This window comes from Lemur catta, chromosome 13, assembly GCF_020740605.2.
Source record: "Lemur catta isolate mLemCat1 chromosome 13, mLemCat1.pri, whole genome shotgun sequence".
Classification (NCBI taxonomy): domain Eukaryota; kingdom Metazoa; phylum Chordata; class Mammalia; order Primates; family Lemuridae; genus Lemur; species Lemur catta.
In genome coordinates this window covers 65,120,297-65,133,185 of record NC_059140.1, presented here as the reverse complement: position 1 = coordinate 65,133,185, position 12,889 = coordinate 65,120,297, and the positions used below count along the sequence as shown (strand labels likewise).

The 12,889-nt window shown below is 35.0% G+C and overlaps 1 protein-coding gene across 2 annotated transcripts in view; it reads left to right on the top strand.

Annotated features, from left to right (window-relative positions):
- SETDB2 (SET domain bifurcated histone lysine methyltransferase 2) overlaps positions 1 to 12,889 on the top strand; it is a 46,778-nt gene that overhangs the window by 11,411 nt on the left and 22,478 nt on the right. For both annotated transcript variants that reach the window (XM_045567117.1, XM_045567115.1), the window contains exons 3-5: positions 2,451 to 2,576; positions 3,803 to 3,868; positions 8,903 to 8,996. In XM_045567117.1, the coding sequence (XP_045423073.1) occupies positions 2,451 to 2,576; positions 3,803 to 3,868; positions 8,903 to 8,996 (286 nt within the window). The remainder of the gene's footprint in view (positions 1 to 2,450; positions 2,577 to 3,802; positions 3,869 to 8,902; positions 8,997 to 12,889) is intronic.

Here is a 12,889-nt window from a genome sequence, read left to right as displayed (position 1 = left end):
ATCTAGGGAAGATGTGAGGAACAAGTGCAATTTTAATCAGCATTAAACTTTATTATGGATAATAAGGATGTCATAAGGAACAATATATTTAAAACCCAGAACAAATAAATATGAATTGCTTAGTTACATTCATTTATTATAGAACCAGGTGGTTTCACTATTTTCTTTGATTGCCTTTGCTTTCTTATATTTTATTGCCAGTGTTCTCTTTATTAATTAGTTCCAAGACTAAGCATTTACTATTTACTTTTTGAATAATTCATCTTCAGTATTTCCTATCAGAATAATTTAGTAGCATATGTTGGCATTTCTAAGACAATTTTAAATGATAGTCACTGAAAAATAAAAATACAGTGAGTCCCAATTGCTGTCCTTCAGGATCACTGCCAAAAGCTATTTTTAAATGCTTTGAAAATCCTTCCCATCTAGATTTCCACCTCTAACAAAGATTAATCCCTAGTATGTGGTATTGAGTCATGTGCGTGAAAAGAAATGTGGTAACGATAATTCATTAAGTGCTTTCAAAATAATTTTCCCTAAAAGCAGTGATTTTTGTTGAACTTAATGATTTTAGGGACCCTGGGAAATCCCTACTTCATAAAATATTTTCCTCTCTAAGAAGAATGATCTCTCAAATTCTGTGTTAAGTAATATACAGTAATTCCTTGCTAACTGCTACATGCTTACCTGCACATCAGCTCTATTAGGTAGATACTACTGTTACTCCTCTATTTTATAGATATGGTCACATATCTAATAAATAGCAGTACTGGGATTCAGACCCAAATACATCTGAACTCCAAACCCTAGATTGTTAATCACCACTCCTGTTTTTTCCTTGACCTCTGAGGTACTACCCTGCTGGGTTTCCTTTCTACCTTCTAGGTGTCTGTGATTCCTTTTCCTTGTATTCATCCCTTACATGGTGGTATTCTACAGAAGACCCTTTCTTTTTATTCTATACATTCTCCCTAAGGGATCACATCTATGCTGTGGTGCTTCAGCAAGCATTTGTATGCTAAATGACTACAAAATTTCTGAACCAACTCTTGCTCTGGAGCCTGTGTATCCAGTTTGCTCAATGAGCCTCTCCCTACTTGAATCTCCCACCTGTCCGTCTTTGTCCGTCTTTATTTCCTACCTAAATGAATAGCATTATTATCCATGTGGTTGCCCAGTAGAGAAAAATGGCAGTCATTTTTGACTCCTCCCACTGCCACCTGAGTGATCTTTCTGAGAAACATATCTAATGGCATAAGATGCTTACATCTCTTGAGTAGCTTTCCACATAAAAGTAAAATTGACATGGCACACAAGACTCTCCATGTCATGGCCCCTACCTGCCTCCCATAAGCACCAATTCTCATTCATTTTGTCCTCTCACATTGTATTTGTTTCAAATCTTGAACCTTGTCTGAGCTGTGCTATGGGGAATTAAAAATAGGCTTAGTCTTATGTAGTACACATTCAAACCACAGTGTTAACAGGGAAACAGCATCCCTCCTGAGGCTTCTGTTTTGGCAGCAGCCCTAATTATCCAGAGTTCTCCTTTGGGTAAGGTGACTTTCCCAGTGGTAGTTGGAACTCTGGTGTCTACATCTTTTTCCTTATGAAGATTCTCCCTCCATTGCCAAACTTGAAGGTTCTGGGTTTAATTTTTATTAAGGAAAATGTATTTTTTGTAAACTCTCTGGACCCTCTCTGCTCATTAATCCTCCCAATGCCTACTCAAGCAATCTTTCTAAAATGTGTTATATCCCTCCTTTACTTAAGGCCCTATTAATTAATTTTAAATAATTTTATACATTGTAATATTTTATAAATTATAGTTAACATTTTAAGTATTTTTGTTGCTTTTAAACATGGTGTTAAGTATGAGATTTGGCTTCTGCCAATTTATTTTAAATGTCGTTCATATTTCTGTTTTCAATTTTGAAAGAATTATTTCTCTAAGAAAATGTTGATTAAGGTGTTAGCTTGCTGGCCATCGGAAATGTTGGCTCATATATATAACTTTACCTATAAATTAAAGTTAATACTAAACAGTTTTTAAAAAGCAATATTGTTGGACATTTAGTTATTTTAGTAATTATTGAGATGTTTTATTCTGAAACCATACCCAGTGGAGGTTATATCCCTGAAACTTTAAAAAATGCGTGTGTATCTATACGTACACCCCTCTGCCACTCTAGAGGGAAGTCATTTTTCTGTTTTCCAGTCAAAAAACAATGTCACTAAAGTTTTCATTATGTATTTTAAAAATTAGCAGAAATATGTGGCATACTTAGATCATATTCTTTGTGTCTAGTTCTTTGTAAGGAAAAAGTCATAGACCAGTTGAATCTTGATTTTATTTAAAAACCAAATAAGTTTTTCTGAAACATGTGCCTTAAGGAAATTGTAGTATATTTCTTTTAAACTCTTAGGCTAGTTACTTATTTTTATTACAGATGATGCAAAAACTTTCTGGATGGAGCTAGAAGATGATGGAAAAGTAGACTTCATATTTGAACAAGTGCAAAATGTGCTACAGTCACTGAAACAGAAGATCAAAGATGGGTCTGCAACAAATAAAGGTATGAAGCAATAAAAACTTTAAATATGTTTAATACTAAATATTGCCCTCTGAGAGCACAGTATAATTCTATTTCCAATATTGTTTGTAAAATTAGGTGAATATACATATTTGTGAATAATGGCTACTGTATTTTTATCTCAGACTTCTTTTTTACCTTTGTGTCTTTTAGGGGAGAATATTACAAAAGTAATATTTTCTCATTATATGACATTTGGCACTTAAAAAAATATATAACAAAGAAAAATTATCCATTACTGCATCACTCAGAGACTAGTTTTTCTTATATGTATTAAAGTACATATAACTATATTTTGCCTGCTTGAAACAGAACTTGCTCCACTAGTCTTTTGAAAGGAAAATTTGTGTTCTACGTAGGCAGTCAGTTCAGTCATCCAAGTTTTTATTTTTTCTCTTTGTCTTCAACCCTGGTTGGTTGTAGAACATAAGACTTTAATGTGGACCTCCTTGACTACATCAGGACATATGGGGGGGGGGAGTTGTTTTTTGTTTTTCGTTTTTTTTGAGACAGAGTCTCGCTCTGTTGCCCGGGCTAGAGTGCCCTGGCATCAGCCTAGCTCACAGCAACCTCAAACTCCTGGGCTCGAGCAATTCTCCTGCCTCAGCCTCCCGAGTAGCTGGGACTACAGGCGTGTACCACCATGCCCGGCTAATTTTTCTACATATATTTTTTTTTTTTAGCTGTCCACATAATTTCTTTCTATTTTTAGTAGAGACGAGGTCTCACTCTTGCTCAGGCTGGTCTCGAACTCCTGAGCTCAAACAATCCGTCCGCCTCAGCCTCCCAGAGTGCTAGGATAACAGGCGTGAGCCACCACGCCTGGCCAGGACATATGGTTTTAAAGCAAATTTCCCCCCAGACTATTCTTAGTACTTTCTGGATGGTCTTATGACAATGTATTATGTGCTTGTCAAAAAAGTTGCTACTATTTTTTGTTTTAATGTTCCTTCTCAGTCTTGCATGAGTCAAATATATGTAGATTTGAATCCAGTTCTATTACTTCCTAGCTGAATGGCCTGGAATAAGCAGTTTAACCTCTGAGCCTCAGTTTCTTTATCTCTGATACAGATAGTCACAATAACCTTGGAGGGAAGTAGTGAAGATTAAATGAGATAAATTATATAAATTGTTTGGCACAGTCGCTGGCATCATGAATAAAGGTGTTGGTGATGCTGTTTTTATTCCTTTTCTTCTTTCCTTGACAGAATATATCCAAGCAATGATTCTAGTGAATGAAGCAACTATAAGTAAAAATTCAGCTTTGATAAAGGGTATGTACACCTCAAATCCCAATCTAGAGTATTCTCTGATATTTTCTTGCCATGAAGCAGGCCAGCCTTAATATGTCAGGTTAATTAAAGATACTTCAAAATAAAATGTAGGATCCAGATTTCTAAGTTGTTGTATCAGGAACAGTTTCCTCTATTAAATGAAAAGTCCTACCTATCCAGAGATAGGAAATGCACACACCCATCTAAGCATCCTAGGGAAAGAATGAACAAATGTGCCATCTTCAAAAAAACTTCTCATATAAAGAGAGCAAATAGAGCTCTTAAGACTTTTAACCACTATAAAGCTCTTTCTGTGAGGAACACTATTAGAAAGGCATATTCTGATATAAATAAGTTGGTGGGTAATTTCTAGATTGTTTTTAGACTGTCAGTCTTCCAAGCTCTAAACAAATTAAATTTAGAAGAATCAGTGATAACATATTAAAGTAAAACTGTTTCTCTTATATTTATTTTCACAGACCAAATATATATTTCTTATTATGTTACATGTACTAACACTAGAAAAAGAAAAATTGAAGTTATTTTATCGCAATCACCATTCCATAAATCGTATTCTATCACAAATTTGCTAAAGTATTGGGGAAGTAAAATCTTTATAAGATTTTAATTAATGCTGTTAGATATTGTCAATGAATTTCAATTATTTTGTTTTACTGTCATAATTTGGAGGCTTAAGGCTTTTCAATCTCTGAAAATGTAGTCTAGCATCACCAGTCTGTTTTAAAGAAACCTTTTGTTATTCAAAAGTGTTCTCAATTTCAGTAGCTAAAGTATAGTTTTAGAAGAATAGTTTCTTCAATAATACTAGCAATTGTAGAGGAGGAAAAACTTTTTGTCTATCTCAGTAGCTGGGGGTTGGGACTGTGAATTAAACTGACAAAAGACAGATTAATGGGAGAAAAGGCATACAATGTGTTAACTTTTAATTTTACATGCACAGGAACATCACATAAAGAAGTGAATACCCAAAGCAGTGGTGAGATTTGAGAGCATATTATATACTGCCTTAATCCATGAAAGGGAGGGGAAGGAGGGGCCCTCTGAAAGAACAAATGACTTTTTAGAAGAGAAGGGAGAGAGAGGACACTTAAGGAAGCACAAATGACTTTTGAAAGATAAATGGACCCTGAGAAGAGTTGGGAGTTATAATAGTTTGTAACAGTGCCTGTCTGAATATGGTGCCAACTTCCTCTGTTCTCCTGTGATGAAAGTCAATCTCTCCTGATGGATGAAACTTCCATGGGAGGGGATTTATGACAAATAAGTTCTTTTTTTTTGGAGGATCTGTTTTTAGACAGAAATGGGGAAGTTCAGAGAAAACCTCTTCCTGCATTTGTTAATTGTCTTATGTCTTTAGTTCAAAATAATCCTTGCACTAGACAATCCTCAAGGGATTATATTAGCTTTTCAAGAGAGAGGCTTTTAACTTCACTTGTTACCAGGAGAGGTAGTAACAAGTAACCAATTCTAAACATTTTTTTTCTTTTTCAAACGATTTATTTTCCACTAAAAGTAAATTGGTTTTTGTTTTGGGTCTTTGAGGTAATTGCATCAAAAGAAAGGCTTATATTATAATTTCATATTTTTATATAGTTTGTTCATCTGAAATGTAACAAATTTATCAAAATAAAAGTATATTTGCCAGTGGTAGAGAAATGTTTTTAATTAATTGGGGAGAGTTGTGTAATTGACATTGTTGGCAAATACAAGGATTAAAAACCTTCTAGTAATAAAGTTTCATGCATTTATTTTAAAAAGAATTTTGAAACTGAGTGAAACAAAAGGACCTAGTGTTCAAGTCAAAACAAGCCATCCTGGATCCAACCTAAACTACCCAAGCTGTGATCAAATCACTAATTAACCTTTTTTTCTCACTTTGTTAGGCCGGAAAGCCTACTTAGGTGCTTACAGTGCAGGTGGAGAAAGATTTCTCAGAGATTAAGATATATCAAAGTAAAATTTATTTTATCTTCTTGCGGGGAGGGGGGGGGAATAAAGAAGGGAGACGGTGTGGCATCCCAAAGGAAGAGAAGTGGGTATCAGCAGCGAGGCCAAGTGGCTTGCCAATTTTAAGGGGGACAAACAGAAAAAAAATAGTGATGGCTGTCAGTTGATAACAAAAGCGGGAGCAGGATGTCAAAGTCCAAGACTTGGTTTCCTGCCTTTCGGTGGAGAAGGAGTTACCACAGGAGATGTGACTCTGCCTTCAAGATGTGGTGGAGCTCATTCTCCTGCTGTTTACTCAGGAACTCTGTAAAAGCAGATTCTCAAAAAAACAGTTTTGAAAGAGGGGGATTTACATCTTTTCCATCCATTCAGCTCTTTTCAGAAGTTGTGCAAAACAGAACTCCTGCAGGGTGCCTATTAGTGAGAGAACTCATAGGATTGATCTTTAACTGTTAGTAGGGAAATTGTGAGATTAGATATTTTCCCGTAGTTTTTGCAAGGCTGCCGCTTTCAGCTTATGTATAACTTTGTCAGTATTTGCTGTGTCCCCATGTAAAGGATTGGATACTGTTTTCTTGAGAGGAATTATGTCCCCTTCCCCCCTTATCCAATGACTAATTTTGAATCCCCATGTTTTTTAGTAAATCTTATTTCTAACTATGCTTATATATATTTGGTTTGTTCATGTTTGTTAATATAGATTTATATGACTCATGCAGTGAAATTAGCTGGGGAAAAATCAGAAATTTCCTAATTTGTAAAAATTAGTTGCCATAAAATCAAGTATCCAAAAAAATTTTCTAATTAGTTATAACTCTCTTCAACTATCAGATTTTAAACTTTCTTTCTTTACTGGGTAATTAAAAAGGGATATCTGTTTTCCAATTATCCAAGGAGCCAGCTGCCTTGGTTTAGAGACAGAGTCTCACTCTGCTCCTCAAGCCTTGGTTCATAACTCAAAATACTCTTTTATTTGTTGTTTCTTTCTTTTTTTTTTTTTTTTTTTTTTTTGGTAAAACTGTGCTAAAGGACCACTGTGATGACAAAGATTCTTTACTTGACCAAAGTTTTGTCAGGCTCCTGAACTTCCTCCTTGGCCTGTCTGAGTACAATAGTACTCCTTTACCCACCATTTCACTCACTTCTCAAGGTTTCAGTTACCCAAGGTCAACCATGATCTCAAAATATTAAATGGAAAATTCCAAAAATAAACATTCACAAGTTTTAACTTGTGTGCCGTTCTGAATAGTGTGATGAAATCTCACCCTGTCCTGCTTTGTCAGCCTGAGTCACCTCCTTTGTGCAGTATCCATGCTGTGTATGCTACTGTACACTTATTAGTTGCTGTCTCAGTTATCAGATCATTGTATTACAAGAAGAAGGGTGAGCACAGAACAGTAAGACATTTTGAGAAAGAGACCACATTCACATAATTTTTATTACAATATATTGTTATAATTCTATTTTATTATTAATCTCTGATTTATAAATTAAACTTAATTATAGGTATGTATGTATAGGAAAAAAACATAATGTAATATATATATAGAGAGAGAGAGAGTTCAGTACTATCCTGAGGTTTCAGGCATCTACTGGGGGGTCTTAGAACGTATCCCCTGAGTAAAAGGGGAGACTACTATACTTCCTTGTAAAATCCAATTTTAACAGGAATCCTGCTAAGTCATTTTGGTAAGAAATCCCTACCCTTGAAATTTGATCACCCTCAGTGTGTAATCAGATTCTTCCTCGTCTACCATCCCCAAGTGATGTCTGATCAACATAGTCTGACTTCAGCAAGAATCTTGTTATGTCAGTTTAGCCAGAATCCCTCTTTCCCCTGATGTTTCCACTTAATAATTTTTCCATCTACCTCCCAAACCCATCCCACTTAGCTAAAATTCCCAGTTGCCCATGCTGTATTTAGAATTAAGCCCAATCTTCCTCCCTCACTGCAAAATCCCATTGTAGTAGTCCCATACCTATCACAATAGTCCTGAATAAAGTCTGCCTTACTGTGCTGGGGTTTTTTTTGTTTGTTTTTTGTTTTTTTGTTTTTTTTTTTTTTTGAGACAGTTGCACTCGGTTGCCCAAGCTGGAGTGCAGTGGCATGATCATAGCTCACTGCAGCCTCTTGAACTCTTGGCCTCCAGCCTCACTCAGCCTCCTGAGCAGTGAGGACCACAGACACATGCCATTATGCTCAGCTAATTTTAATTTTAATATTTTTTTGTAGAGACAGGGTCTCTCTCTGTTTCCCAGGTTGGTCTCAAACTCCTGGCCTCAAAAGATCCTTCCGCCTTGACCTCCCAAATTGCTGGGATTATAGGTGTGAGCACTGTGCCTGACCCTTACTGTGCTTTAATAAATATTATTGAATAATTTTTTCTAACAAGATAATAATCTAAGTCTGGATAAGAATCACTGTTTTGCCTAAGGTCTATCAGTTCATAAGAAAAAGTCAGCAGAAAAAGTATGTAAGAAAAGTTTTAAGCCAAACATAGACTATTCCACATATCTACTTTCCAAAATAAGAACAGGAAATCTCTAAGCTTGTTCATTAAATACAAAGCTTTATTTTTATATCATAGTCATATGAGAGGGTAAAAATAGATGAAATATAAAAAGAAGAGACAAGAAATGAGATAAAATTAAGTGTAAAAAAATACGTGAAGAAATATGAAAAGACAAATAGAAAGATGAAAAGCAGTACCCAAATACCTTCCCTTCCCTTCCAAGACAGTTGTAGAACAATGGGAAAACAAAAGATACATAAACATTCCGTTTTCTGACCTTTTATAGAGCCTTAAAATGCAGATCAAGTTCAAGCCAAACTAGAGTTTCTCCAGCAGAATTCTCTTCTAAGTGATTTATCCTATCATATTTTCTTAATGTTTTTGAAAGTATTTATAGGAAATCTTTTGGCTCAATTTTGAAATGTTAATATGTTTGCTAATTTTAGGGCTCCATCTGGGCAGAATCTCTAGTTAATGAAGATATTATTTGCATAGTAAAGTGAATGATTTTTAAGTTGGTATACTGTTTTTCACATTTGTATTTTTTGTGTAGATCATATGCCCGTGACTCAGAATGAACAGGAAAACAAATCAAATACATCTCCCTCTACATCATGTGAAAACTTTCCTGAAGACTGTACATTTCTGTATGTATATAAATTACTTACGTTGTTTCTGCTTTTGCTCCTAGAAAGAGATTTACACTTTCTAAATCATTTGACATTAGAGTAGATAAAATATGTAATAAAGATTTTTCCCCATTAAAGCTTTAAAAGTAGTAAATTTTAGTATTTCATGTAGGATGAAGTTTCTTGAGTTGCTTAATAGGTTATTTGCTTGTTAATATCCCTAGGTAATCAAGTCTTCTTATAAAATTTAGTGTAAGATATCTTTGCATATTTCATTAATACACCGAAATCTATCAAGTTACTTTCTTTTATTTCCTGAATTATTTGGAGTAATAAAAAGGGTCAAAGTTTCTTTCAGTATCAGTTCAGTTTTTAGAATACATGATAGCTCTAAAGTAGTGCCAAAAAATTTTGAGGAGTAGACTAAATTTTTTTGACCTTCCTTTTCTCCTTTTACCATTACTTTCACTAAAAATTCTTCAGCATAAAGGAGAATTGTACAAGGCAGAATCTGACACTCTTTCACATAGTCTTTATTTCTATTAATAGGTAATACCTGCACCAAAACCTTCAAGTATTAATATTAAAGGGAATTTTCTGAAAGTATTTTGTGCTGGAGCAGAAAACATAGTTTCAAAAAAGAAAAAAAGTGGCTGAGCAAGGTGGCTCACGTCTATAATCCTAGCACTCTGGGAGGCTGGGAGGAGCACTTGAGCTCAGGAGTTGGAGACCAGCCTGAGCAAGAGCAAGACCCTGTCTCTACAAAAAATAGAACAATTAGCTGGACGTGGTGGTGTGCACCTATAGTCTCAGCTACTTGGGACGCTGAGGCAGGAGGATCACTTGAGCCCAAGAATTTGAGGTTGTAGTAAGCTACCTCTGCACTCTAGCCAGGGTGACAGAGCGAGACTCTCTCTCTCAAAAAAAAAAAAAAAGTGTCTTTAGAAAATTCTTAAATAGGTGCCCCAATTTCATCTGTCCTTTCAGCTAAATATTAAATTAACAAAAAAGATTCTCAGTATAGAATTTTCATTTTAGTGTCTGTGAGAGTTGTAGATAGACACTATTTCATATTATTTCTATTTACAAATACAAGAGATGTCATTACAGTTTTAGTGAGTCTAAAAGACCCCTAAAACTTATTTTTACATGCTCTCAGAGAAAGCGAAGTTTATACTTTTTATGACTCCTTAACTGGGCATTTCAGTTAAGCTCACAAAACAAATTTTTTCTTGACATTCTGACCTTTTAATATATAGCCTAAAATTTCATTAGTTTTTAAAAGCACATTCAATCACTATATCACTAAAATATAAGGATCTTTTTCATATAAATCAGCACCAAACAAGCTCTTTCACCAAATAATTGTTTATATATTTATTTAGGCAATTGTATTTTAAATCTAAGTGCAGGAAGAGTTAGCTTACTCCTGTTAAGTATCATTTTTTAGTTTAAGTTTGTTATGCCAACTTATCAGAATTTTTTTGAATTTTGGATCAGATCTTATCTAATATTTTCTGTACTTTCTAACTTGTACAAATAAAAAAGCTTTCTAGTGTTTGTTATGGTCCCTGAAAACAGTAATGAATAGGACATAACCAAAGACAAAACCGTGTAGCTACCAGAGACCTCTTTTGTTCTTCACAAAGAACTGTTCAACCAACTGTGAATTTACTTAGCTCTACTAGTGTCCCACCTACGTTTCTCTCTTATAAGGCTGTCATGGAAAGTCAAAGTTTACTGCTAGAGCATTCTATAGGATTACCAAATTTTATCAAAATTTACGAAAAACCTTATCATAAAGGAAAATTCCCTTAATTTGGACTTTTTCTCATCTAGTTGTTGATTCAGCACCTAGTGTTAGCTTTTTAAAATCCTAAGTACTTAGAATTCACACACTTGATACCCTCTTCTAGAAATTTTTAAGAGATCATTGTTAAGGTTGTCATTCTATATTTTCGGAATCTGCCTTTTTACCTTTTTTACAAAAATCAGTGCAGCATTTAAAAATTCTTTTTCCTCTGTGTTTGAAGTTTTTTCAAGACCTTGAGATTTAATTTGTTTGGGTGTACAGTCTTAAATATGTTTAAATAAACTCGGTTCTAGTACCCTCTTTTTAACTATTACAGACTTCCACTTCTTTTCATTTTTGTCTGTTGTTTCCCCCTTGAAGGCCACACTTACAGATGAAAAAGACAAAGGCAAATTTTTAAAGAAACTCTTGCTTCTCTCTGTTATCAGTCAACGTTATGCCATCTTTCCCCTAATAGATTATTTTCTTGTCCAAGCATAGCTTCAAAAATTTTTGTTGTTTCAATAGCATTTTTGGAAACCTCAGTTCTTACTGTGCTTGTGCCTTTGTGACACTTTTGTTGAAGGTTCACACCAATATTTTGTATTCATAATTAGTCATCTTTTGTACATACATATTCTTTTAAAAATCTGAGCTTCCCAGATAAATTGGTTCTCTAACTGCTTTCCCATCTCATTAGAAATAGTTGTGATTATATAATCAGAAGTTTATTTCCTGAAGAATCTCCCATCCTTCATGTGCTATATTCCCATTCAGAGACTTTGTCCATGAGATCATACCTAACGTTGTGTTGAACTCTCAGATCTTTTCAGATGAAGGGATATGTCTTATTAGGCTCAGGATTTTCTTCTTTGCCATTAAGAATTCTAAGGCAACGTTTCATTCTTAACCAGAATCATGTTGAAATAATTCCTTTTATATTTCCTCTGCAGGTCACAAGATTGTTACTTATTTTACTTTCAGTAGCTAAACCCCTTAGCAGGCCAGTGGTCATATAGGCTGACTGGCAAGCTAAATGGTCAGTAGCTTAAGCCATGGCTTGTTAACCCCGGCTCAATTGCTCAAGTTATACAATTTGTCAATGGCGAATTGACAGGGATGGAAATCTTAAGTCTAATAAAAAAAAGGCTTTCAGTGTTTTATTTTTAAGCTGAATTGAATTTCCACTGCATGTAAATGAGCTATGGAATAGGTAAATGTAAAAATGAAAATTTTATTTAAGTGATAAGTCTTTTAAGATATCTACTTTTGTGATTTTAGGAAACCTGACAATTCCTTTTTTTAATTAAGTACGTTGGTTTGTCAGGAACACATAACCTAGTCAAGCTAGCTAAGTAGTGGATTTGGTTAGAGATATAGGAGGTATGCAGCTTTGGCTAACATACAGGGTGAAAGTGGCCATGCCCCACTGCTAAAAGACAGAGGTGTAAATTTAAGCCATTTGGCTGTCACATGACTTGCACACAAGCCCAAAAGATTATTTTTTAAAAATATATACATACTTATACCTATATATACATACACACACACATATATATATATATAAATAAACTGGGTGTAGAAGAACAAAAAATGTAATGCAGCAGGCCACATAGGCACTAGAATTGGGATTGGAAAGTCCGTACCTAAGCTGGGTATGGTGGCCCACACCTGTAATCCTAGCACTTTGGGAGGCCGAGGCAGGAGGATTGCTTGAGGTCAGGAGTGTGAGACCAGCCTAAGCAAGAGTGAGACCTCGTCTCTACAAAAAAAATAGAAAAATTAGCCAAGCGTAGTGATGTGAGCCTGTAGTCCCATCTACTCTGGAAGCTGGGACAGGAGAATTGCTTGAGCCCAGGAGTTTGAGGTTGCAGTCAGCTATGATGACACCACTGCACTCTAGCCTGGGTGACAGAGTGAGTCCCTGTCTCAGAAAAGAAAAAAAAAAGTACCTAAGGTCAACGTTTATACTGTCTCAGCTCTACTTTTCTCCATCTGCATGTCATTTCTCATTAAATGGAACCATGGTTCCTTGGAGAAATGTCTGATTCCAGTCCTGGGACATCGTGTAACAGAAAACAAAAAAAAATGATCAAAGACTATTGGTTATGTTAGAATG